This window comes from Somniosus microcephalus, chromosome 2 (assembly GCF_052327205.1).
Source record: "Somniosus microcephalus isolate GS21.2 chromosome 2, FLI_Smic_1.0, whole genome shotgun sequence".
Lineage (NCBI taxonomy): Eukaryota > Metazoa > Chordata > Chondrichthyes > Squaliformes > Somniosidae > Somniosus > Somniosus microcephalus.
In genome coordinates this window covers 22,605,750-22,632,872 of record NC_140988.1, presented here as the reverse complement: position 1 = coordinate 22,632,872, position 27,123 = coordinate 22,605,750, and the positions used below count along the sequence as shown (strand labels likewise).

Here is a 27,123-nt window from a genome sequence, read left to right as displayed (position 1 = left end):
AAATGAATTTTAAAAAACTCTGTGGTGGCAAGTTTCCAATTCTAACCCCTCTCTGGGTAAAGAAGTTTCTCCTAAACTCCCGACTGGATTTATAGTGACTATCTTATATTTATGGTCTCCCCCACAAGTAGAAACATCTTCTCAATGTCTATCCTATCAAACGCCTTCATAAATTTAAAGATCTCAACCACGTCTTCCCTGAGCCTTCTCTTTTTTTTTTTAAACACAGAAAAGAACCCAGCCTGTTCAGTCTTTCCGGATAGGTATAACCTCTCATGATCCCCTTCACAGTTTCAAGGCCTCACTGCCTTTTATGCCGAATTGGTTTTAATGCGCAGCTTGTACCACGAGTAATTCTGATGGACATGCTGTGCTCAGACTCTGGCGTGCTCTCCATCGCTGTGCGCCCAAGATCTATCAATAGTGACACGGCCTAGCTCGCATGCTTAGCACTGCAACGCGGGGCGCCTGTCTTTCTTCTCGGCTCAGTCACGAGCACATAGCTGGGCTGCTTTAGCCGTGCAGTCACCATGGCCTCCCATACAGACAGAAGGTGAGCACACAGCTTCTCCAGCACATCTCACATCAACTTGCATGTGGTCCCCACTAGATGCTGGCGCTCGCTCACATCCCACATGGCAAGCATCACTAAACAACTTAACTTCTCCTCCCAGTACCTTCCTCCTCTCTATCTCCCTCTCCTCTCCAGAGGTGAAGTCTGCCAGCTCTGGGAACAGAGCAGTGAAGCCAAGTGTAGGTTTAGTGATTTTTTTTAAAAAGAATTATGTAACTTTTCATGTACCGGTTATAAATTTAACACATCGTGCAGTGGGTCAAAAAATAACATGGCTGACACAATGAGGGATTTTTTTTTCGATTAATCTGCTTTCTGGTAGTTGCTGCTTTCAAATGGGGAGCTTCTTAAAAAACGTCAGTGATTTAATTGGCTGGATTGGTGCAGGTTCCTGGTTTCATGACTGGTAATTTTTTCAACCTGTCGGATATTTGAGCAAATCAGCTTGCTTAGTTAAACAGACAGTGGTTATTCAAACCAGTCAAAATGTGTGCCAAATGATTTTTTGCACTACATACACATTACGAGATGTACTCGGCGTGACACACACGGTGCGACACACCGTACACAAGACTTTTACCGCATAGTTAGTCATAGATTTTATTCACAGAACAGTGAGGTACATGCACATATCTAAAAGCAATGATATTAAAAGTTCTCCCTTCTGAAGTGGCTCCACCCTTTACCCTCATTACAAATTCAGGGCTGCTGCAAATTCGGCGATGTCAGTCACTCACTTAAGCAATCTGGTTTCCTACATTTTTAAATTTAATTTTATTTTATTTTTATATTTTAACAGACCCCCCGCTGCCCTTTATCTGTTAGAGCAGTAGCGAGACCTGTGAGTGTAACAATGAAACTCTCTTGTGATTGGGACCAGTACTCTGTGTCCAAGTACGTGTACACCTTTTAATCTCTCCAAGCTAACACTAGGTGAGGCTTTGTTTGGTTCGATTGGTAAGCTGCTTTATTCTGCAGTGGGTAAAACACACAGAACAGAGTATGATGAAAGTCACGTGGTACAATCAGATCAATTTCTGTTCACATTACAAAATTAAAGAACACTTCAGTGGGGTCCTTTACTGAATGTAAACACACAACGTCTCTCTGAACAGGGCAAAGGTTCCACTGCTGCAGCCTGACTGAACTCACAGACATTCTGTGGCCTTAGCTGACTTCTGGTATCAGTGTTGATTCTTCATGAGCCTCTCATCCCTGACCCACAGAAACCAAAAGACAGTGTCGACACCAAGGTGCTCTGTGTCTTCCTGAATGGCCAGACGTTGCTAGAGAATGGGCTGCTGTTCAGGATCTGTGCAAAACAACTGCCCATACAACAGGTGGCAACTGTGGCTCCGTGCCTTTGAGTCAAAAGGTTGTAGGTTCAAGCCCCACTCCAAGGACTCGAGCACAAAATCTAGGCTGACACTCCAGTGCAGTACTGAGGGAGTGCTTCACAGTCGGAGGTGCTGTCTTTCGGATGAGACATTAAACCGAGGCCCTGCCTATCCTCTCGGGTGGATGTAAAAGATCCCATGACACTATTAGAAGAGCTGGGGAGTTCTCCCCGGTGTCCTGGCCAATCTTTATCTCTCAATCAACATCACTAAAAAAAAAAGATTACCTGGTCATTATCACTGTTTGTGGGACCTTGCTGTGTGCAAATTGGTTGCTGCGTTTCCTACATTACAACAGTGACTACACTTCAAAAAAAGTACTTAATTGGCTGTAAAGTGCTTTGGGATACCGAGGTCATGAAAGGCTCTATATAAATGCAAGTCTTTCTTTTTATTTAAATCACCTCTCGGCTGCTGATAGATGGCCAACCCAGCATTAGACTCTCTGGATAAACTATTCTCTTTCAGGCAAGCTTCTGCCCAAAACTCATATTAAACCCACTTATGTCCAAGTCTTCTTTGCAAAAAAAAAAGCCACAGAATCCTGAACCGTGACAATCTTTCAACATTCTTGACTTCAACATCTCCTCTGACCTCAAATAAGATTTACGCACTTCCTATATTGCTAAAACCTTTTCCAAGAAGCTCAGTTTCCTCTTCTGTACTGAATATTTCTCGCCTGCTCAACAATTCTTAATTCTGGTTAGAGCCCGGGTCCAACTTAAAATAGTCCATGGTTTCCGTATCTGGGGAAATGCTGCACAAACTCTCTGACTCATTCTTTCCCAGCTCTTCAAAACCATAGCATTTCTTAATTCCTTCAACAATTTTTAGTCTTTGAAAACCCAGATTTGATGTCACCAAATACTTCTCCTTTCAATATCAATTCTCTTCTACTCTTTCCGACCTTGGTATAGTCTGCAGTCTAAACCCTGACCTTTCACCTTGGGTTCTTAATTTTTTTTTAAATTAATTCAGTGAAAAGTTTGGCATAGCTTAAGTCAAAAGCAAATCTGATCACAATTGATATGAACACTTCAGCAGCTGTCGCTGTGCCCGATACCCTCACAGTACAAGTTCCTGTTTATTTAGCAGGGACAGGGGTAAAGGAGCATGAATACCATGAAACTGCAACACCTCCATCTTAGTGTACTAACAGTTTGTTACTAAATCAAACTTGGAGTTAAGAAAGGAATCTACAGAATTCTCAACAAAACTCCAGTCATTGCAATTTAAAATGATTTGGAAAGAGGTCACAGGATGGCTAATGGGGTAGATGAAAAATGTCACACAAGGGCAGATTGGGCTGTTCTAATGTTGAAGATGAGGTATGTTATTGGGGTGAATTAGTGAGAACCTTACCCTGTGTCTAACCCATGCCGTACCTGACCTGGGAATGTCTGCTGGGACAGTGTAGAGGGAGCTTTACCCTGCATCTAGCCCATGACCTGTCCTGGGAGTGTCTGATGGGACAGTACTCCATATCAAACCTGTGCAGTACCTGCTCTGGGAGTATCTGATGGGACAGTGTAGAGAGAGCTTTACTCTGTATCTAACCCATTCTCCAGCACTGACACTCTACACCTTGATGAGCGGGAAAAAAACACCTTGAAAAAAGATTGGATTTTTTTATTTTATTTTATTTTTTATTTTTTTTAAACAGAGTTCTGTAAATGGAAAATGTACTTTTCAGCCATTTACTCACCACCCTCTCCCCTACCCCACCCCATAACCGCCCACCTTCAGGTCCCAGGATTCAAAACCAGTTGCCACCCACTGTACGGTCTTTCACATATGCTGCTGATGGGACAGGTGTTGCAAGTGGCCACTGGGAGGAGCTTGTGTGCAGAACAAGTTTAGTGCGTTTGAATCGGAGAAGAGATTGATTCAATTTCTGGGAAAGATGGTCAGTGACGCCTTTACACCGAGTAGCTCACGTTAGTCAAGAAGAAAGAAGTGCCCATTGGCCGGGTACAGAGAGCCCAGGATCCACTCCTCACATGCCCCTACTGCATGGAGGGAGGGACAAATGGAAAACAGAGAAAAGGAATGTCAAGGCAAATATTAACACTACAGGAAGCATCATTGGAACAAGGATTGATTGATGTGACATCCAAGAACCATTTTGTTAAAACTTTCTAAAATGGAAAATTTCTCACTGCTTCTTGCGACAGGCATCCTTACTGTGCTGCAAGGCCACATCAGAGGACATTAAGAGACTTCAACATAATGTGGGACTGGAGTCATATGTAGGTCAGACCAGGTAGTGCGTGCAGGTTTTCTTCTCAGAAGGACATTAGAGAGCCAGTTGGGTTTTTATGACAGTCCAGCAGCTTTCAAGGTCATTTTTCTGGTGCCAAGTCACAAATTACCAGATTGTCTGAATTCACTTTCACAACTTGCCATGGTGAGATTTGAACTCATAACCTCTGGGCTGCTGGTCCAGTACCAGAACCACGGGGCTACGGTACGTGGGTGCTGCGTTATTGGGAACCTAAAAATTACGATAAGAACACTACAAACACTGTTTGCAATCTTCATAAAGAAGCTTATGTTTGAACTCTTCAAAAATATCATTGGAGTGAATGCCACACAGTGCTGTTTGTATATTTGAATGCTCAAGGTAATCAACTCCTCCCCGCCCAACCAAAAACAGGTCCATATTGCTTGAGCCTTTAATATCGTGAAAAGTTTATAAAACACCACTGCAAGTTTAGGTTTTTGTCCTGTAGATATCTACAATAGATTAAAAATATATTTGAAATTCATACACTCTTTGCTTATTTTTATATTTCTATTAAAAATTCCTACGTTCACATTTATAATGGAAACTGTCTATGTAAACTTGTCACGCTGTAATTACACCCTCCCACCAAGGATGGTGCTGTAGCCCCTCAGTTTTGTACCTCCCAGCCTGTACTGAAGTGACACCTCTACACGCCAACCAGCTCTACTTCTCGGTTTCCCAAGTTACCGTAAGTTTTGCTATTTAACTATAAATAATAATATTAAAAGAGAAAAATAAAGGACAGAATATACGACTTTAAAATAGTGAGTGAATTACACCAGTGTTCCCCAGTCCAATTATCTCCCACCCTCTAGCCCGGCTTCACCTGAAGACTACGCTTGGCCTTGACTGTCCAACTGCAATGCCACAGGAGGTTGGTTAGTTACAAACCAGTCACGTACCTGTCTGGTCATTGGAGGCAAGTACCACACGTTGCAGACTATGGCCCAGCTGCTCATCATTTGGAGCAGGTAGGTCACTATTCCATATTTGCTGCTGTTCCAAAAAGCATCGCCGAACTGAGGATCATACTGCAGCAAAAACAATGACATCGACTCAATATAAGTCCCGTTACTACGGTCAATGCTCGAAGAGGGCAACTGCAGCCAGTAAAAAAAAGTTTGCTTTACAAGGCTCCGAAATCTTACAGGCAAATGCGGGGACTTCTGTTTATTCCCATGTTGCTGTCAGGGAGATTGGTCCGTTTTCTCTTCGTCCAAAACGTACTGAAATCTTACGGTTAAACTTGCGAGGAGGGGATTGAAGGTGTAGAGATGAAGGAAAGAAATAAAGTCCTTGCAATTGCCTTGGAAACAGAACACTCATTCTATCACTAGCGATAACGGAAAATCAGAGGAAGCATCACTTCCTCATGAGGGGTTTTGATAGAGTAAATAAGGAGAAACTGTTTTCACTGGCAGGAGGGTCAGTAACCAGAGGACACAGATTTAGGGTAATTGGCAAATGAGCCAGGGGTGAGATGAGGAGAATATTCTTTACGCAGCGAGTTATGATCTGGAATGCACTGCCTGAAAGGGCGGTGGAAGCAGATTCAGTAATAACTTTCAAAAGGGAATTGGGTATAGACTTGAAGGGGAGAAAATTGCAGGGCTATGGGGAAAGAGCAGGGGAGTGGGGCTAATTGGAGAGCTCTTTCAAAGGGCTGGCACAGGCACGATGGGCCAAATGGCCTCCTTTTGCACTGCAAGACTTTGATTCTATGACCACCTGACCTGCTACTTCATGTCTCCTAAAATCGTTGATAGGACCTGGAGCAAGTCACACGTGTCATTTAAACCACTGGCAAGATTGTGAATGAACAGCAGAGTGGAGATTTGATATACTTGCAAATATTAATCGAAGATGTCCTCCAAGGAGCAAGACACACCAACAACTTGTCATTGTTTGGCACATCAGACAGAAGCATAAAGGCCTGGCAGGCAACAGCCCTGCAGTTTAGATTGTTTAGAAAACTGAAAATAATAAAACGACCTGAACACAACTTGGAACAAGATGCTAACTGCTTTCAGGAGAAAACCATTGTAGATAACTTCATATATTCTTAAAATAGAATAGAAGTACTGTACACATCTTGCTGAGCAAAGCTTTAGACCAAGACATTTTTCTGGTGCACTGATATACATTCCCTCGTGGCTCTGGCGCAGAATGAGTACACGCGCACACAACTCTAGGCACATCTCTATGAACAGGAGAAGTTATTTTAAAAATAAATGCAAGCAAGCAGAAGCAATTTTCTTCAATTGATTCTTAAACCTAAAGGAATTTCAGGGATGTGATATTTTCAACAGGAACTCCTTGAGCAGTTTGAGCCTGGGTCATACACAGACTGTTGAATATCTCAAGAGGTAAAACATATTACAATTTCAAACAGGTAACAGACAAACTCAGAAAATCTCCACCAATTTACCTTGATTGCAACTGGATATATAATTCCTCCTATTTCAAAACTTCCTTTCTTAAACATCATGACGGATGTATTGTTTATGCAGGTACCTGGAAGCAAGTTGCATATTCGAGGTTATTGACAAACATTCACCACAAGCCCACCGACTCCCACAGCTACCTGGACTACACTTCCTTCCACCCCGCCTCCTGTAAGGACTCTACTCCATTCTCCCAGTTTCTCCGTCTCCGCCACATCTGCTCCGACAATGCCACCTTCCATACCAGTGCTTCAGACATGTCTTCCTTTTTCCTCAATCAAGGATTCTCCTCTACTGTAGTTGACATGGCCCTCGACCGTGTCCGTTCTATCTCCCGCACTTCAGCCCTCACCCCTGCCCCTCCCTCCCAGAACCACGATAGAGGTCCCCTTGTCCTCACCTTTCACCTCACCAACCTCCACATTCAACAGATCATCCTCCGCCATTTCCGCCACCTCCAGCATGATCCCACCACCAAACACATCTTCCCCTCCCCTTTCAGCATTCCGTAGGGACTGCTCCCTCCGCGACACCCTAGTCCACTCCTCTATCACCCCCAGCACCCCTTCCCCTTCGCCCAGCACCTTCCCGTGCAAGCACAGGAGATGCAACACATGCCCTTATACCTCCCCCCTTCCCACTGTCCAGGGCCCCAAACACCCCTTCCAGGTGAAACAGCGATTTACTTGTACTTCTTGCAATTTAGTATGCTGTATTCGCTGCTCACGATGTGGTCTCCTCTACATTGGGGAGACCAAACGCAGATTGGGTGACCGCTTTGCGGAATACCTCCGTTCAGTCCGTAAGGGTGACCCCGAGCTTCCGGTGGCCTGTCACTTTAATTCACCGCTCCATTCCCACTCAGACCTCACCGTCCTCGGCCTCTTGCATTGTTCCACGGAAGCTCAGCGTAAGCTCGAGGAACAGCACCTCATCTTTCGATTAGGCACTTTACAGCCTTCCGGACTCAACATAGAGTTCAACAATTTCAGATCATAACCTCGGCCCCTATCATATATATATTTTTTATCCACACTTTTTGTTTGCGCCTTTTTTTCTTTCCTCCCACATGGCAGCTGTCTATCATTGTCAGCGCAATTCACACTCCATCTAGAGCCATCCTTTGTTTCTTAACCTGTCCCATTACCATCTCTTGTCTTGAATATCTCGTAATGCCTCTTTACTTCTCCTGCCTTCCATCCCATCACAGACCTTCCCTTTTGTTCTTTCATCCCCTCCCCCATTTCCCAGCCCCTAAACTTGCTTTAAAATCTATTCCATTTCCTGCTTTTTTCCAGTTCTGAAGAAAGGTCTTTGACCTGAAACGTTAACTCTGTTTCTTGCTCCACGGATGCTGCCTGGCCTGTTACCAAATGAAAACAGCAGCATGTAATGGAATCCACTGCCAATCAACCAAGATAACATCCAGCCCCGCTCAACATCAAATCCGCTCAACATCCAACCCCGCATCAAATCCGCTCAACATCCAACACAACATCCAACCCCGCATCAAATCCGCTCAACATCCAACACAACATCCAACCCCGCATCAAATCCGCTCAACATCCAGCCCCGCTCAACATGCAACACATCAAATCCGCTCAACATCCAACACATCAAATCCGCTCAACATCCAACACATCAAATCCGCCCAACATCCAACACAACATCCAGCCCCGCATCAAATCCGCTCAACATCCAACACATCAAATCCGCTCAACATCCAACACATCAAATCTGCTCAACATCCAACACAACATCAATTCCGCTCAACATCCAACACAACATCAAATCCGCTCAACATCCAACACAACATCAAATCCGCTCAACATCCAACACAACATCAAATCCGCTCAACATCCAACACAACATCAAATCCGCCCAACATCCAACACAATATCAAATCCGCCCAACATCCAACAACATCAAATCCACTCAACATTCAATCCCGCTCAACATCCAACACATCAAATCCGCTCAACATACAACACAACATCAAATCCGCTCAACATCCAACACAACATCAAATCCGCCCAACATCCAACACAACATCAAATCCGCTCAACATCCAACACATCAAATCCGCTCAACATCCAACACAACATCCAGCCCCGCTCAACATCCAACACAACATCCAGCCCCGCTCAACATACAACACATCAAATCCGCTCAACATCCAACACAACATCAAATCCGCTCAACATCAAACAAATTTCTAGGTATTACGTCATACACGTTTGCTGCAATATGAAGTATATTGATGAAAGGAAAAGAAAATTGAAGAGAATGTAAAACTACTTCATCGACATCTATCTAGGAATCTTTATTTGTAAATTTATTATCTTGCATCCCATAACCTATCTTCAGACCTCAGACTCAGCACAGAGTCACTCAGTTGACATCAGTTGGTGGCAGAGTCAAACAATGGTGGACATCCTTTTCAGTCCCAGATGCCAATCAAGTCTCATAAGAAAATTATTGAGTCATTGAAAGTATCCTGATCTCTGAAAGGTACCCACACCGTTAATCTGGAGAACACGGTACCAAAATATCAATAAGTATTTGCAAGAGAGGGAGCAAAGCCTAGACTCAGAGCTTATGCAATTCTTCTACTAAGTTATGGAACACCTAAGCACGATTTTTAATACAACACAAATTGTTAATAAGAACATAAGAAATAGGAGCAGGAGTAGGCCATTTGGCCCCTCGATAAGATCATGGCTGATCTTATACCTCAACTCCACTTTCCTGCACTATCCCCATATCCCTTGATTCCTTTAATATCCAAAAATCGATTGATCTCTGTCTTGAATATACTCAACGACTGAGCCTCCACAGCCCTCTGAGGTAGAGAATTCCAAAGATTCACCACCCTCCGAGTGAAGTAATTTCTCATCTCAGTCCTAAATGGCTGACCCCTTATTCTGAGACTGTGACCCCTGGTTCTAGACTCCCAGGCAGGGGAAACATCCTCCCTGCATTTATCCTGTCAAGCCCTGTAAGAATGTTGTATGTTTCAATGAGATCACTTCCCATTCTTCTAAACTCTAGAGAATATAGGCCTAGTCTACTCAGTCTCTCCTTATAGGACAATCCCCCCATCCCAGGAATCAGTCTGGTGAACCTTCGTTGCACTCCCTCTATGGCAAGTATATCCTTCCTTAGGTAAGGAGACCAAAATTGTACACAATGCTCCAGGTGTGGTCTCACCAGGGCCCCATATAATAGCAGTAAGACATCTTTACTGTTATACTCAAATCCTCTTGTAATAAAGGCCAACATACCATTTGCTTTCCTAATTGCTTGCCGTACCTGCATGTTAACTTTCAGTGATTTGTGTACAAGGATACCAGGTCCCTCTGAACACCAACATTTCCCAATCTCTCACCATTTAAAAAATACTCTGCTTTTCAATTTTTCCTACCAAAGTGGATAACTTCACATTTCTCCACATTATATTCCATTTGCCATGTTCTTGCCCACTCACTTAGCTTGTCTATATCCCCTTAAAGCCTCTTTGCATCCTCCTCACAACTTACATTCCCACGCAGCTTTGTATCATCAGCAAACTTGGCTAGATTACATTTGGTCCCCTCATCCAAATCATTGATATTGATTGTGAATAGCTGAGGTCCAAGCACTGATGCTTGAGGTACCTCACTAGTTACAGCCTGCCAACCCAAAAATGACCTGTTTATTCCTACTCTCTGTTTTCTGTCCATTAACCAATCCTCAATCCATGCTAATATATTACCCCAATCCCATGAGCCCTAATTTTGTTTAATAACCTCTTGTGTGGCACCTTATTGAATGCCTTCTGAAAATCCAAATACACCACATCCACTAGTTCCCCCTTATCTATTCTGCTAGTTACAACCTCAAAACCTCTAACAGATTTGGCAAACACGATTTCCCTTTCATAAATCCATGTTGACTCTGCCCAATCCTATTATTATTTTTTAAGTGCCCTGTTACCACATCCTTAATAATAGATTCTAGCATTTTCCTGACTACTGATGTCAGGCTAACTGGTCTGTAGTTTTCCGTTTTCTCTCTCCCTCCTTTCTTAAATAGTGGGGTTACATTTGCTACCTTCCAATCTGCAGGAACCATTCTAGAATCTATGGAATTTTGGAAGATGACAATCAATGCATCCACTATCTCTATAGCCACCTCTTTCAAAACCCTAGGGTGTAGGCCATCAGTTCATGGGAATTTATCGGCTTTCAGTCCCATTAATTTCTCCAGAACTATTTTTTTACTAATACTAATTTCTTTCAGTTCCTCATTCTTGCTAGACTCTTGGTTCTCCACTATATCCAGGAAGTTGTTTAGGTCCTCTTCTGTGAAGGCAGACAAAGTATTTGCTTAATTTCTCTGCCATTTCCTTATTCTCCATTATAATTTCTCCTGTCTCAGCCTGTAAGGGACCCACGTTTACTTTCGCTAATCTTTTCCTTTTTACATACCTATAGAAGCTTTTACAGTCTGTTTTTATGTCTCTCGCTAGTTTACTCTCATTCTATTTTCCCTTTCTTTATCAATTTCTTGGTCCTCCTTTGCCGAATTCTAAAATCCTCCCACTCCTCAGGCTTACTACTCTTTTTGGCAATATTATAAGCCTCTTCCTTTGATCTAATACTATCTTTAACTTCTCTTGTTAGCCACGGTTGGACCACCTTTCCTGTGAGGTTTTTGTGCCTTAAAGGAATGTATATTTGTTCTAAATTATGTATTAATTCTTTAAATGCCAGCCATTGCTTCTCTACTGTCATACCTTTTAATATAGTTTCCCAATCTACCTTAGCCAACTCGCCCCTCATACCTACGTAGTTTGCTTTGTTTAGATTTAAGACCCTAGTTTTGGATTTAACTAAATCACTTTCAAACTCAATATAAAATTCTATCATATTATGGTCACTCTTCCCTAAAGGCCCCTTTACTACAAGGTTATTAATTAACCCTTTCGCGTTGCACAATGCTAGATCTAAAATAATCTGCTCCCTCGTTGGTTCCTCAACATACTGATCTAGAAAACTATCTTGCATACATTCTATGAATTCATCCTCCACACTATTACTGCAAATTTGGCTGGCCAAATGTAGATTAAAGTCCCCCATGATTACTGTATTACCCTTGTTACATGCGCCCCTAATTTCCTGAATTATACTCTGCCCTACATTGCAAATACTGTTTGGGGGCCTATAAATAATTCCCTTACTTCAGAGTGATTTGTTCTTGCACTTTTTAGGAAGCTCTTTTTGGCTTTTGAATATCTATACTTCCTGTGTCCCTGACAACCATGTGTGCGGGAAGTGTATCCAGCTGCAGCTATTGGCAGACCGCATTGCGGCGCTGGAGCTGCGAATGGATACATACTGGAGCATTTGCGATGCTGAGAACTTCATGGATAGCACTTTTAATGAGCTGGTCACAGCGCAGGTAAAGGCTGCGCAAGCAGGAAGGGAATGGGTGACCGCCAGCCCGGGTAGTAGGCGCAGGCAGGTAGTGCAGGGGTCCCCTGTGGCCATCCCCCTCTCAAACAGATATACCACTTTGGATATTGTTGGGGGAGATGGCTTATCGGGGAAGGCAGCAGCAGCCAACTTCCTGGCACCATGGGTAGACCTGCTGCAGGAGGAAAAAGAGCAGGAGAGCTATAGTGATAGGGGATTCTATTGTAAGGGGAATAGATAGGCATTTCTGCGGCCGCAAACGAGACTCCAGGATGGTATGTTGCCTCCCTGGTGCAAGGGTCAAGGATGTCTCGGGGCGGCTGCAGGGCATTCTGGAGGGGGAGGGTGAACAGCCAGTTGTCGTGGTGCATATAGGTACCAACGATATAGGTAAAAAACGGGATAGGTCCTAAAAGCTGAATATAGGGAGTTAGGCGGTAAATGAAAAAATAGGACCTCAAAAGGTAGTAATCTCAGGATTGCTACCAGTGCCGCATGCTAGTCAGAGTAGAAATAGAAGGATATTTCAGATGAATACGTGGCTAGAGGAATGGTGCAAGGGGGAGGGATTGAAATTCCTGGGGCATTGGAACTGGTTCTGGGGGAGGTGTGACCAGTACAAACTGGACAGTTTGCACCTGGGCGGGACCGGGGCCAATGTACTCGGGGGTGTGTTTGCTAGTGCTGTTGGGGAGGGTTTAAACTAAAATGGCAGGGGGTTGAGAACCTGTGCAGGGAGACAGAGGAAAGGGAAGCAAGGATAGAAACAAAAGACAGGAAGGAGAAAAGCAAAAGTGGAAGGCAGAGAAATCAAGGGTGTAAATCAAACCGGGCTACAGTAATTAATAATTCTAAAAGGACTAAGAGAGTGTTAAAAAATCAAGCCTGAAGGCTTTGTGTCTTAATGCGAGGAGCATTCGTAATAAGGTGGATGAATTAGCTGCGCAAATAGATGTAAACGAATAAGATATAATTGGGATTACGGAGACATGGCTCCAGGGTGACCAAGGCTGGGAATTCAACATCCAGGGGTATTCAATATTCAGGAAGGACAGGCAAAAAGGAAAAAGAGGTGGGGTAGCATTGCTGGTTAAAGAGGAGATTAACACAATAGTAAGGAAGGATATTAGCTCTGATGATGTGGAATCTGTATGGGTAGAGCTGAGAAATACCATGGGGCAGAAAACATTAGTGGGAGTTGTATACAAACCTCCAAACAATGCTGAGGTTGGGGATGGCATTAATGGGAAATTAGAGACGCGTGCAATAAGGGCACAGCAGTTATCATGGGTGACTTTAATCTACATATAGATTGGGCTAACCAAATCAGTAACAATACTGTGGAGGAGCAATTCCTAGAGTGTATACGGGATGGTTTCTTGGACCAATATGTCGAGGAACCAACTAGAGATCAGGCCATCTTAGACTGGGTATTATGTAATGAGAAAGAATTAATTAGCAATCTTGTTGTGCGAGGCCCCTTGGGGAGAAGCGATCACAATATGGTGAAATTCTTCATTAAGATGGAGAGTGAAGTAGTTGACTCAGAGACTAGGGCCCTGAATTTAAATAAAGGAAACTACGATGGTATGAGGCACAAGTTGGCTAAGATGGATTGGGGAACGTTACTTAAAGGGTTGACGGTGGATAGGCAATGGCAAACATTCAAAGATCGCATGGATGAACTACAGAATTTGTTCATCCCTGTTTGGTATAAAAATAAAACAAAAAATGTGACTCAACCGTGGCTAACAAGGGAAATTAGGGATAGCATAAGATCCAAGGAGAGGACATATAAATTGGCCAGAAAAAGCAGCAAACCTGAGGATTGGGAGCAGTTTAGGATTCAGCAAAGGAGGACAAAGGGATTAATTAAGAGGGGCAAAATAGAGTTTGAGAGTAAGCTTGCAGGGAACATAATAACTGACTGTAAAAGCTTCTATAGATATGTGAAGAGAAAAAGATTGGTGAAGCCAAGCGTAGGTCCCTTGCAGTCAGAATCAGGGGAATTTATAATGGAGCACAAAGAAATGGCCGACCAATTAAATACACACTTTGGTTCTATCTTCACAAAGGAGGGCACAAATAACCTCCCAGAGATGTTGGGGAACATAGGGTCTAATGAGAGGGAGGAATTGAATGAAATCAGTATTTGTAGGGAAATGGTGTTCGGGAAATTGACGGGATTGAAGGCCAATAAATCCCCAGGGCCTGATGATCTACATCCTAGGGTACTTAAGGAAGTGGCCCTAGAAATAGTAGATGCATTGCTGGTCATCTTCCAAAATTCTATAGACTCGGGAACAGTTCCCATGGATTGGAGGATAGCTAATGTAACCCCACTATTTAAAAAAGGTGGTAGAGAGAAAGCAGGGAATTATAGACTGGTAAGCCTGACATCGGTAGTGGGGAAAATGCTAGAGTCCATTATAAAAGATGTAATAGCAGAGCACTTGGAAAACAGTGACAGGATCGGACAAAGTCAACATTTACAAAAGGTAAATCATGCTTGACTTTTTTTTTTTTTAATTCATTGATGGGATGTGGGCATCGCTGGCTAGGCCTGCATTTAGTGCCCATCCCTAATTGCCCTTGAGAAGATGGTGGTGAGCCGCCTTCTTGAACCGCTGCAGTCCATATGGTGTAGGTACACCCACAATGCTGTTAGGAAGGGAGTTCCAGGATTTTGGCCCAGCGACAGTGAAGGAACGGCGATACAGGTCCAAGTCAGGATGGTGTGTGGCTTGGAGGGGAACTTGTAGATGGTGATGTTCCCATGCATCTGCTGCCCTTGTCCTTCTAAGTGGTAGAGGTCGCGGGTTTGGAAGGTGCTGTTGAAGGAGCTTTGGCGAGTTGCTGCAGTGCATTTTGTAGATGGTACACACTGCAGCCACAGTGCGCCGGTGGTGGAGTGAGTGAGTGAATGTTGAAGGTGGTGGATGGAGTGCCAATCAAGCGGGCTGCTTTATCCTGAATGGTGTCGAGCTTCTTGAGTGTTGTTGGAGCTGCACTCATCCAGGCAAGTGGAGAGTATTCCATCACACTCCTGACTTGTGCCTTGTAGATGGTGAAAAGGCTTTGGGGAGTCAGGAGGCGAGACACTTGCCGCAGAATTCCCAGCCTCTGGCCTGCTCTTGTAGCCACCAGTATTTATGTGGCTGGTCCAGTTCAGTTTCTGATCAATGGTAACCCCCAGGATGTTGATAGTGGGGGATTCAGCGATGGTAATGCCATTGAATGTCAAGGGGAGATGGTTAGAGTCTCGCTTGTTGGAGATGGTCATTGCCTGGCACTTGTGTGATGCGAATGTAACTTGCCACTTGTCAGCCCAAGTCTGAATGTTGTCCAGGTCTTGCTGCATATGAACACGGACTGCGTCAGTATCTGACGAGTCTCGAATGGTGCTGAACAGTATGCAATCATCAGCGAACATCCCCACTTCTGACCTTATGATGGAGGGAAGGTCATTGATGAAACAGCTGAAGATGGTTGGGCCTAGGACACTGCCCTGAGGAACTCCTGCAGTGATGTCATGTGATTGAGATGAATGACCTCCAACAACCACAGCCAACTTCCTTTGTGCTAGGTATGATTCCAACCAATGGAGAGTTTTCCCCTTGATTCCCATTGACTTCAGTTTTGCTAGGGCGCCTTGATGCCACACTCGATCAAATGCTGCCTTGATGTCAAGGGCAGTCACTCTCCCCTCACGAGTTCAGCTCTTTTGTCCATGTTTGGACCAAGGCTGTAATGAGGTCAGGAGCTGAGTGGCCCTGGTGGAACCCAAACTGGGCGTCAGTTAGCAGGTTATTGCTGAGTAAGTGCCGCTTGATAGCACTGTCGACGACACCTTCCATCACTTTACTGATGATTGAGAGTAGACTGATGGGACGGTAATTGGCTGGGTCGGATTTGTCCTGCTTTTTGTAGACAGGACATACTTGGGCAATTTTCCACATTGCCGGGTAGATGCCAGTGTTGTAGCTGTACTGGAACAGCTTGGCTAGGGGCGCAGCTAGTTCTGGAACACAAGTCTTCAGTACTATTGCCAGAATGTTGTCAGGGCCCATAGCCTTTGCAGCATCCAATGTCTTCAGCCGTTTCTTGACATCACGTGGAGTGAATTGAATGGGCTGAAGACTGGCATCTGTGATGCTGGGGACCTCAGGAGGAGGCCGAGATGGATCATCCACTCGGCACTTCTGGCTGAAGATAGTTGCAAATGCTTCAGCCTTGTCTTTTGCACTCACGTGCTGAGCTCCACCATCATTGAGGATGGGGATATTTTTGGAGCCTCCTCCTCCTGTTAACTGTTTAATTGTCCACCACCACTCACGACTGTATGTGGCAGGACTGCAGAGCTTTGATTTGATCCGATGGTTGTGAGATCGCTTAGCTCTGTCTATCGCATGTTGCTTCCGTTGTTTGGCATGCAAGTAGTCCTGTGTTGTAGCCTCACCAGGTTGACACCTCATTTTTCAGTATGCCTGGTGCTGTTCCCGGCATGCTCTCCTGCACTCTTCGTTAAACCAGGGTTGATCTCCCGGCTTGATGGTAATGGTAGAGTGAGGGATATGCCAGGCCATGAGGTTACAGATTGTGGTTGAATACAATTCTGCTGCTGCTGATGGCCCACAGCGCCTCATGGATGCCCAGTTTTGAGTTGCCAGATCTGTTCGAAATCTGTCCCATTTAGCACAGTGGTAGTGCCACACAACACGGTGGAGGGTATCCTCAACATGAAGACGGGACTTCTTCGCCACAAGGACTGTGCGGTGGTCACTTCCACCAATGCTGTCATGGACAGATGCATCTGCAACAAGTAGATTGGTGAGGACGAGATCAAGTAGGTTTTTCCCTCTTGTTGGATCCCTCACCACCTGTCGCAGACCCAGTCTGGCAGCTATGTCCTTTAGGACTCGGTCAGTTGTGGTGCTACCAAGCCACTCTTGGTGATGGACATTGAAGTCCCCCACCCAGAGGACATTTTGTGTCCTTGCTACTCTCAGTGCTTCTTCCAATTGGTGTTCAACATGAAGGAGTACTGATTCATCAGTTGAGGGAGGGCGGTAGGTGGTAATTACAAGGAGGTTTCCTTGCCCATGTTTGACTTGATGCCATGAGACCTCATGGGGTCCTGAGTCAATGTTGAGAACTCCCAGGGCTACTCCCTCCCGACTGTATACCACGGTGCCACCACCTCTGGTGGGTCCGTCCTGCCGGTGGGACAGGACATACCCAGGGATGGTGATGGTGGTGTCTGGGACATTGGTTATAAGGTATGATTCGGTAATTATGACTATGTCAGGCTGTTGCTTGACAAGTCCGTGGGACAGCTCTCCCAATTTTGGCACAAGCCCCCAGATGTTGGTAAGGAGGACTTTGCAGGGTTGACAGGGCTGGGTTTGCCGTTGTCGTTTCCGGTGCCGAGTGGTCCGTCCGTTTTTTTTATCCTTATTGTTTTTCGTAGCGGTTCTTTACAACTGAGTGGCTTGCTAGGCTATTTCAGAGGGCATTAAGAGTCAACCACATTGCTGTGGGTCTGAAGTCACATGTAGGCCAGACCAGGTAAGGACGGCAGATTTCCTTCCCTGAAGGTCTTTAGTGAACCAGATGGGTTTTTGCAACAATCGACAATGGTATCATGGTCGCCATTACTAAGACTAACATTTAATTCCAGAATTAAATTGAATTGAATTTAAATTCCACCAGCTGCCGTGGTGGGATTTGAACCCATATCCTCAGAGCATTTGACTGAGCCTCTGGCTTACTAGTCTAGTGATATAACCACTACGCCACTGCCTCCCCGTTTACTAATCTACTGGAATTTTTTGAGGATGGAACTGGTAGAATAGATAAGGGAGAACCAGTGGATGTGGTGTATTTGGATTTTCAGAAGGCTTTCGATAAGGCCCCGCATAAGAGATTAGCGTGCAAAGTTAAAGCACATGGGATTGGGGGTAAGGTAATGACTTGGATAGAGAACTGGTTGGCAGACAGGAAGCAAAGAGTTGGAATAAACAGGTCTTTTTCCAAGTGGCAGGCAGGGATTGGTGCTAGGACCCCAGCTATTCACAGTATATATTAATGATCTGGACGAGGGAACTAGATGTAATATCTCCAAGTTTGCAGACGACACAAAGCTGGGTGGGCATGTGTGCTGTGAAGAGGATGCAGAGAAACTCCAGTATGATTTGGACAGGTTGGGTGATTGGGCAGATGCAGTATAATGTGGATAAATGCGAGGTTATCCATTTCGGTGTCAAAACAAGACATAGAAACATAGAAGATAGGAGCAGGAGTAGGCCATTCGGCCCCTCGAGCCTGCTCCGCCATTCAATGAGATCATGGCTGATCAATCAGATTATTATCTGAACGGCAACAGATTGGGAAAAGGGGAAGTGCAACAAGACCTGGGTGTCCTTGTGCACCAGTCGCTGAAGGTAAGCATGGTGGTTAAGAAGGCAAATGGTATGTTGGCCTTCGTAGCGAGAGGGTTCGAGTACAGGAGCAAGGACGTCTTGCTGCAGTTGTACAGGGCCTTGGTGAGACCACACCTTGAGTATTGTGTGCAGTTTTGGTCGCCTTATCTGAGGAAGGATGTTCTTGCCATGGAGGGAGTGCAGCAAAGATTCACCAGACTGATACCTGGGATGGCAGGAATGACGTATGGAGAGAGATTGGGTCGATTAGGCTTATATTCGCTAGAGTTTAGAAGAATGAGAGGGGATCTCACTGAAACTTATAAAATAATAACAGGAGTAGACAGACTAGATGCAGGAAGGATGTTCCCGATGGTGGGGGAGTCCAGAACCAGGGGTCACAGTCTAAGGATAAGGGGTAAGCCATTTAGGACTGAAATGGGGAGGAATTTCTTCACCCAGAGAGTGGTGAACCTGTGGAATTCTCTACCACAGAAGGCAGTAGAGGCCAATTCATTAAATATATTCAAGAAGGAGTTAGATATATTTCTTAAGGCTAAAGGGATCAAGGGGTATGGGGAGAAAGCAGGGACAGGGTACTGAATTTGGATGATCAGCCATGATCTCATTAAATGGCGGAACAGACCCGAGGGGCCGAATGGCCTACTCCTGCTCCTATCTTCCATGTTTCTATAAAGAATGAAACAAATACTAAAATTGTCCTTACCTTCAGGAAATATTAAAATTGGTAATTTTTTCTTATCTGCAACATGATCACTCAGTCTGTGAAGAGAAGAGAAGTTATCATCCAAGGGAAAACAATCTGCATTGGCCCTTTGAGGTCTATAATATTTCTCGAATGCTTCAAAATGCTGCCCTTTCGCTAGTCTTTACGTACAGAAATCCTTGAACAAAGAATGGGCCAATTATTCATGAGTGTTAAGAACATCAAAAACCACAAGCTCAAGGCTACTCCAACTCACCTTCCTCATCGGTTATCCTCATTAATAAAGGCCTTATATAACCCATAGCAGTGGAAACTGAAGACTGAGCGTCCAATCAAGAGCACTTTAATAGAGATGGAACACTGATGCAATGTGTTGAAGCACCGATTCACTATGCCTCAGAGCAGGTAGGAGGTGGGCTCATGCCAGACACCTTCCACTCTGAGTCACCAATCTGAGTCACGTCACTGAAGGGTGCAGCAAATAGTGGCCAGGTGTTCCTGAAAGCATGTCCAGGGAACACACACTATGCGCCTGCCGCTTAGCAACCACGCTCAGTGTGGCAGAGAGACCTGGAAATAAGGTGGTCACCTTTAATGCTGAGAAGGGCACAGAGAGCCGAATGCAAAGCAAGAGGCAGACTCACTGCTACAGAAACAACAAAAGAAATGACACAGCTAGCCCTGCTGAGTTTTCAACAAATTCCACTGTATAAATGCACAAGTTTTTGACCAACACAACTGTGGCAAAAAGAGTTAAATTATGAGGACAGGTGGCATAGAGTAGGCTTGCATTCCCTTGAGTATAGAAGATGAAGTGGTGATCTAATTGAGGTGTTTAAGATGATTAAAGGAGTCGATAGTACAGATAGCGGGAAACAATTTCATCTGATTGGGGAAGTCCAGAACAAGGGGGCACTATTATGTCCGTGAATGATTGAGGCACGGACAGCAGGAGTTGAACAAAACAAGTCTTTACTGATTGAAGTCAATAGGGAAACTGAAAACACAGAGGCTCACTAGCGCCTTTTATACAGGGGTGGTCACTGCCGGTACTGCAGTCTGAGACCAGTTATTCTCTTAAAGGTACATACACAACAATTCCTCCCCTTTTAGATAAACAGTACACAACATTCATTTAACAACTAAATGATAACTAATTACAATCACAATTGCGGTTGCTAGATACATTGGTTAAGTTTAAGCAATTATAAGTTCAGTCTTTGAGGAGGCTTCCTGATTCTGTCTGGATAACGCCTCTTTGGGGTATCAGGTTCTTCTGGCAAGGTTGAGTCGGGATCAATGTCGTTGTTTGGTTCATCTGCTTCCAATACCACCGATTCTGCGGTAGCTGCAATTGGCACGTCAATTTCATTGCCAGGTGTATCAGATCGTGGTGTGGAGTTGACGTTTTCCAGTGACTCTAGAATCTGGTCAGCATGGCGTCTTACAATGCTCTCTCCAACGTCCACGGTATACATGAGAGGTCCTTGCCGTGTACAAATCGTTCCTGGCTGCCATTTCTCAGTGCAGTAGTCCCGGGCCAAAACTGGTTGACCTATCTTAAAACTCCTGGTCGGCCTTTCATTCATATTCTGAAACTGCCTGTTCTCCACATCTCTTCGGACGTTCAGTTTAACCAAATCCAAGCGGCATCGTAGTCTTCGATTGAAGAACATCATGGCTGGAGTTTGGTTGGTAACCGCATGTGTCGCATTCCGGTAGGCAAACAAGAAGTTGTCCACCTTGTGTTGTAGGGGTATATCTTCATTACACATTGCCCTGATAGCCTCCTTGAATGCTTGGACAAACCTCTCGGCCAATCCATTAGTGGCTGGATGATATGGGGCAGATGTGTAATGCTTAACACCATTGTTCTTTAAGAACCTCCGGAACTCTTCAGACACAAACTGCGGTCCATTGTCAGAGCAAATCTGTTCAGGCAGCCCATTCCTGGCGAATATGGTTCGTAAAACTGTGATAGTTTTTTCCGTGGTAGTTGAGGACATTTTTAATACCTCTGGCCACTTTGAATCTGCATCCACCGCAATTAAAAACATCGAGTCCATGAAGGGACCAGCAAAATCAATGTGCACCCTTTGCCATGGAGATGAGGGCCACTCCCATGGATGCAGAGGAGCTTGTGGTGGGGCGTTTTGGACCTTCTGGCATCCTGCACAGCTCTTGGTCATCTCTTCGATTTCTCTATCGATTCCCGGCCACCACACAAACGCTCTGGCTAAGTTCTTCATTTTTACCCCTCCCAGATGACCCTCATGAAGCTCATTGAGCACTCTATCCGTCAACTTAGGTGGAATTACTACTCTGGATCCACACATCAAGGTTCCTCTGCACACTGACAGCTGTTCTCTTCTCGGCGAGAATGCTGGCAGCAGTGGTTCGCAATGTGCTGGCCATCCCTTCACCGTTAAATCATAGACCCGTGATAGTGTCGGGTCATTCCGTGTTTCCTTTTCTATGTTTGCATTCGTCACAGGGAGACATTCGACTATGGTCGAGTGGAATAACTCCATTGGATCCACTGCAAGGTCGTCTTCTTCCACCGTCGGCAACGGTAGGCGTGACAATCCATCAGCATTCCCATGCTGTTTAGTTCCTTTGTACTCGATGTCATATTGGTGTGCCCCGAGGAAAAGGGACCACCTCTGCAGCCATTGTGCTGTCATTATCGGTACGCCCTTCTGAGGGTTGAAAATGGAGACAAGAGGTTGATGATCGGTTAGTAGAGTAAATTTTTGACCGTGCAGGTAGTGATTGAACTTCTTCACCCCCCACACTAGGCTGAGGGCCTCTCTGTCAATCTGGGCGTAGTTACGCTCGGCAGAAGTTAACGAGCGTGACGCAAAAGCTATCGGCCTCTCTAAACCATCAAGGAATTTATGTGACAGTACCGCCCCAATGCCGTAGGGAGACGCATCACACGCCAGTCTGATCAGCAGTGCTGGGTTGTAGTGAGCCAATACTTCTCTTGAAGTGATTAAGTCCTTACTCTTCTGAAAGGCCCGCTTACAGTCATTGCTCCATTTCCATGCTACTCCCGTTCGTAGCAGGGCGTTCAGCGGGTGCAGAATTGTCGACAAATTCGGCAAAAACTTATGGTAGTAATTCACCAATCTGAGGAATGACCTCAGTTGCGACACATTTTCAGGCGCTGGGGCCTTAACAACCGCTTCAATTTTGTCAGGGGACTTATGTAACCCCTCTTCATCAATCACGTGGCCACAATACGATATCTGTTTCTTAAAAAACTCGCACTTGGGGCGGTTGGCTCGTAGCCCATGTTCCCATAGTCTAGTGAGCACCTGTTCTAGGTTGTTAAGGTGTTCACTGTCATCTTCACCTGTCACAAGGATGTCGTCCAAGTAACACCGAGTCCCCGGAATCCCTTGCAGAACTTGTTCCATCGCTCTTTGCCATATCGCCGGAGCCGATGCTACTCCGAATACCAATCGATGATACTGGTAAAGACCTTTGAGAGTGTTTATCGTGAGATACTTCCTAGAGGATTCTTCAACCTCCACCTGCAAATATGCTTGTGCTAGGTCAATTTTTGTAAAACGCTTCCCTCCAGACAGTGAGGCGAAGATGTCTTCTATCCTTGGAAGAGGATATTGTACTGAGTGAAGGACTGGGTTCACCGTCACGTTGAAATCCCCACAGATGCGAACCTTCCTTGGCTCCTCAGACTTATTGCTTAATGTTTTCTTCATGACAGGAACGATGGGTGTCGCCCACTCGCTCCAGTCGACCTTAGACAACACACCTGCCGTCTCCAGATTCTCCAGCTCTGCCTCGACGGCTGGGCGAATTGCATATGGTACCGGTCTTGCTTTGAAAAACTTGGGAATTGCATTCTCTTCTATTTTTATCGAGGCAGTTACGCCTTTAAGAGTGCCCAGTTCTTGTTGGAATACCTCTTTGGCGTTAGCTAAGATTGTTGACAATCGTCCAGGAGTGACATCTTCATCTTTTTTACCGTCCACCGTCATTGCATGAATGGAGTGCCAATCTAAGCTTATCTTCCTGATCCATTCACGTCCCAATAACAGTGGTCCACCATTTTGCAGTATGTAGAGATACAATTTCCGTATTTTCTTGCCGTTATATTCGACAGGCACCCTTATTTTTCCTCTGGGGTATACTTTTTGCCCCGTATACGCCGTCAAGACGATGGATGTCTCTCTCAAGGGTATGTGTGCGAATAGCCACTCGTAGTCTCGTCGATTCATGGCGGTTAGCGCTGATCCTGTATCCAATTCCATTTTAACTTGGGACCCTGCTATCGTGAGGGTGACCCAAATGGTTCGGTGATCCTCTTTTGCGATTACATTGTGAAGTTTGAGACAGCTTAGTCTCCTGTTCCCGGATTCATTATCGCTCATCTGGTCTTCGGAACTACTGTCCGTCATCTTTTGTACTTTCTTGTACGGTTCCTTAGTAGCCTTTTTGTTGTCGCTGGTCTTCTTCCCAGACCTGCAAACTCGTGCAATGTGTCCCATCTTTCCGCATTGCCTGCATATTTTGTCTTTGGACCAGCAGTCCTTCTGGTCATGGTTAGTTCTGCCGCAGCGATAACATTTTGCAAATCCCCGTGTCATTTCGTGGGTGCCGTATTCCTGTGGCTTTTGTTTAATTTCCGCAGCTCCCCTGGCTGCTGCTTCATACGATACTGCCACGCTGAAAGCCTTATCTAGTGTCAGCTCTTTCTCTGAGAGTAACTTCTTCTGTGTTCCTTCACTCAGGAGTCCACAGACAAATTTGTCCCGTAGGGTATCTGCCAGTCCTGCTCCGAACTGGCAGTGCTTTGATAGCTTGCGTAGTTCCGTAAGATACTCAGCATTGCTCTCATCTTTGTGCTGAGTTCTCCTGTGGAATTTGAATCTTTCTGCTATCAACAGCGGTCCAGGGTTTAGGTGTTCCTGTAGGACAGCAACAATTTCGTTAAAACTCTTCGCCTTCGGTTTGGCTGGAGTAATCAGGTCCCACAATAGGCCGTACGTTCTAGCACCCATTAAGTTTAGCAATGCCGATGCCTTTTTCTCATCGGCTATTTCGTTTGCCTCGCAATATACCTCGACTCTTTCCACATACGTGGTCCAGTCCTCTATTGTATTATCAAAGGCAGTGATGCAGCCAGTCTTCGGCATCTTGAAAATCTAAAATGGCGCCTCCCGCGCTTTGCCTTCTTCCCCGATTTAACAAAATGGCGCCTCCCGCGCTTTGCCTTCTTCCCCGCTATTGCTAGCGCTGCTTTCCACGGTTCCCGTTGCAACCTGCAGCTCCTCGCGGTTTCTTGCGCGTTTATTATTTTCCCATCGTGGAACAACCCTGTGGGACTCTTGCCTCCCTCTTCTCGGGTCTATATGCAGCCCGGCTTCGTAGCACCGGCCGCGCCCTGTGTGCTCCACCCTCTCTCTCTCCTCTTCCCGACAACGCTGCTCGGCCCCGCTGCAAACCACCCGCTCGAGTTCGCGACCGCCGCAGCCCAGGAAGGATCAGTGTACTACCTGCCACCAGCCCGATTAGCTGAAGCACCGTCGACAGGAACCAGGCCCCGCTTTCGACAGCTTCTCCAGCAATCTTCAACTCCGCTAACACAGGGGCGGGTGCCCACAGTCGACGCCCGTTTCTACTGCTTCTTTCTTCCTTCTGGCCTCGACCTCTGCTCACTTCGCTGCAGGAATGGATCCCAGGAGGTGGTGCAGACTGTAGGTAAGTTCGTATCTGCTCGTCGCCAGTATTATGTCCGTGAATGATTGAGACACGGACAGCAGGAGTTGAACAAAACAAGTCTTTACTGATTGAAGTCGATCGGGAAACTGAAAACACAGAGGCTCTCTAGCGCCTTTTATACAGGGGTGGTCACTGCCGGTACTGCAGTCTGAGACCAGTTATTCGCTTAAAGGTACATACACAACAGGCACAACCTTAAAATTAGAGCCGGGCAGTTCAGGGGTGATGGCAGGAAGCAATTCTTCACACAAAAATAGTGGAAATCTGGAACTCTAACCCCTGCAACCCTCGCCCCCCACCAAAAAAAAAGTGGCTGAGGCTAGGTGAATTGAAAACTGCAAAACTGAGATTGATAGATTTTTGGTAAGCAAGGGCATTAAGGGATATAGAACCAAGGCAGGTGGATGGAGTTAAGATACAGATCAGCCATGATTTAATTTAATGGCGGAACAGATTTGAGGGGCAAGTACATTTAGTAAACAATAAGTTAAACCGTAATTACAAAGCAGCTCATCATTACTGTCTGAATGCTTCTCCACTTTGACTCCTTCAGTCCAGTGCTGGACTCCTGAAAACAGGGACAGGGAAGTCTGAATGAACCTAAGTTCATGAATGTTGCATGCAACAGTGACTGCGTCTAACCTTTTTGTTACGAGATGGCGATCTTTCATTTCGGATCGTTCAAACCAGACGTGTGGGCAGGCCTTGACAATGGACCTCTGAATGACTCCCATCAGCCCACCATGCACCTGTCCAACCTGTTCAGAAATGGACCATTTAATTTTTCGCAGCTCAAATTATTTTTCAATAATTAACCAAAGCACACAAAAATGACAAACTGTAACAAATCACCCACAATTTTTTTTGCCAACTCTTAGTTAGACATGTCATTAAAATTACCAACACATCATCAGATTGATGCTCGCTAACCAACAGCAAGACTCATTCATGGCCCGCAATTTGCAGTCAGGATGACGGCGAACCGACAGCGTTCACCGTCAATCCGCCTTTGAAACTGACCGCAACTTCGGGATTTGGGCTACCCCACACACACGCACACACACCCCCACCCCCCCCCGCCCCACACACACAGCCGGCAATCTGTGCAATCAGCCAAATCATTGAAACTGATGAAAAGTTTGGCTCTTCCGCAGTAATTACGCTGTTAAATTTCCCACTAAAAGTTAGACCCAAAGGGGTTAGGTATAGCTGGGGTTTTAACAGTGTATTGACTGCTAAACAAATGTTAAGGGTCTGGAAAACCAATTTTAATTTTGCGCAGTGTGAAATTAGTCCAATTTAATAAAAATGAAAATTTGAGAAACTTTTCAAAACACTTTTTTTAAAAGTTTGTCCATCTTTATCGCAGGTTTGCCTTTTCCCCATGTGAGAGCAGAGAGCACCAATCTTTCTTTTGCTCTCTCCAACTATTTTTAAAAAGTTAGAATTTTAAGAGCTTACTCACTTCCTGGTTCGCTGTCTGAGAATTCTGTCTTTTGATTGGCTGCTTAGTCAACCTTGTTGACGTCACACCAGCTCGCACAAGGGGATCCCCACTACAGTCCACTGAATTGAACTGAAGGTTGAAAAACCCAAAGTTCTCGACACAGGGATTGCGAGATTCTTGTGCGAAGCGTACTTTGAGGCCAGCGGCGAACTCTTTCGCTTCGCTGCTGACCGCTAATTCCAGGCCAATATAGGCATTCTAAAGCAAGAAAAAAATTTAATGTCAGGCCATTAGTTTTAAATCTCACTGCGTGTTTACAACGTTGGCGTGAATGAGCTGGTCTATGGTTGGAGGGAGAGAAGAGCGGCAGATTGGTATTTTATTGGGTGATGTACAAACCACTCTCTTTCCATGTTTTTTGATATTTATGGCATTATCAGGTCGTAATGCTCAAACTAAAAGGAGGGATCTAGAGTGGTGAATGGACACAGCGCACGCCTCTTCACTGAAAATTACTCCATTTGAATTAACTGTTAATTCGAGTTTTTTTGAGCAAAACAAAAACAGTTCCTGTGCTGTTTTATCTAAATTGCTTACCCCAAATTACTGTATAATTCA

At 45.1% G+C, this 27,123-nt stretch overlaps 1 protein-coding gene across 7 annotated transcripts in view; it reads right to left on the bottom strand.

The window, feature by feature from the left end:
* Positions 1-27,123, bottom strand: part of gpat3 (glycerol-3-phosphate acyltransferase 3) — an 84,367-nt gene that overhangs the window by 15,302 nt on the left and 41,942 nt on the right. For all 7 annotated transcript variants that reach the window (XM_086007446.1, XM_086007445.1, XM_086007470.1 and 4 more), the window contains exons 8-11: positions 25,701-25,816; positions 19,308-19,363; positions 6,687-6,772; positions 5,161-5,289 (exon numbers count right to left, since the gene is read on the bottom strand). In XM_086007446.1, the coding sequence (XP_085863572.1) occupies positions 5,161-5,289; positions 6,687-6,772; positions 19,308-19,363; positions 25,701-25,816 (387 nt within the window). The remainder of the gene's footprint in view (positions 1-5,160; positions 5,290-6,686; positions 6,773-19,307; positions 19,364-25,700; positions 25,817-27,123) is intronic.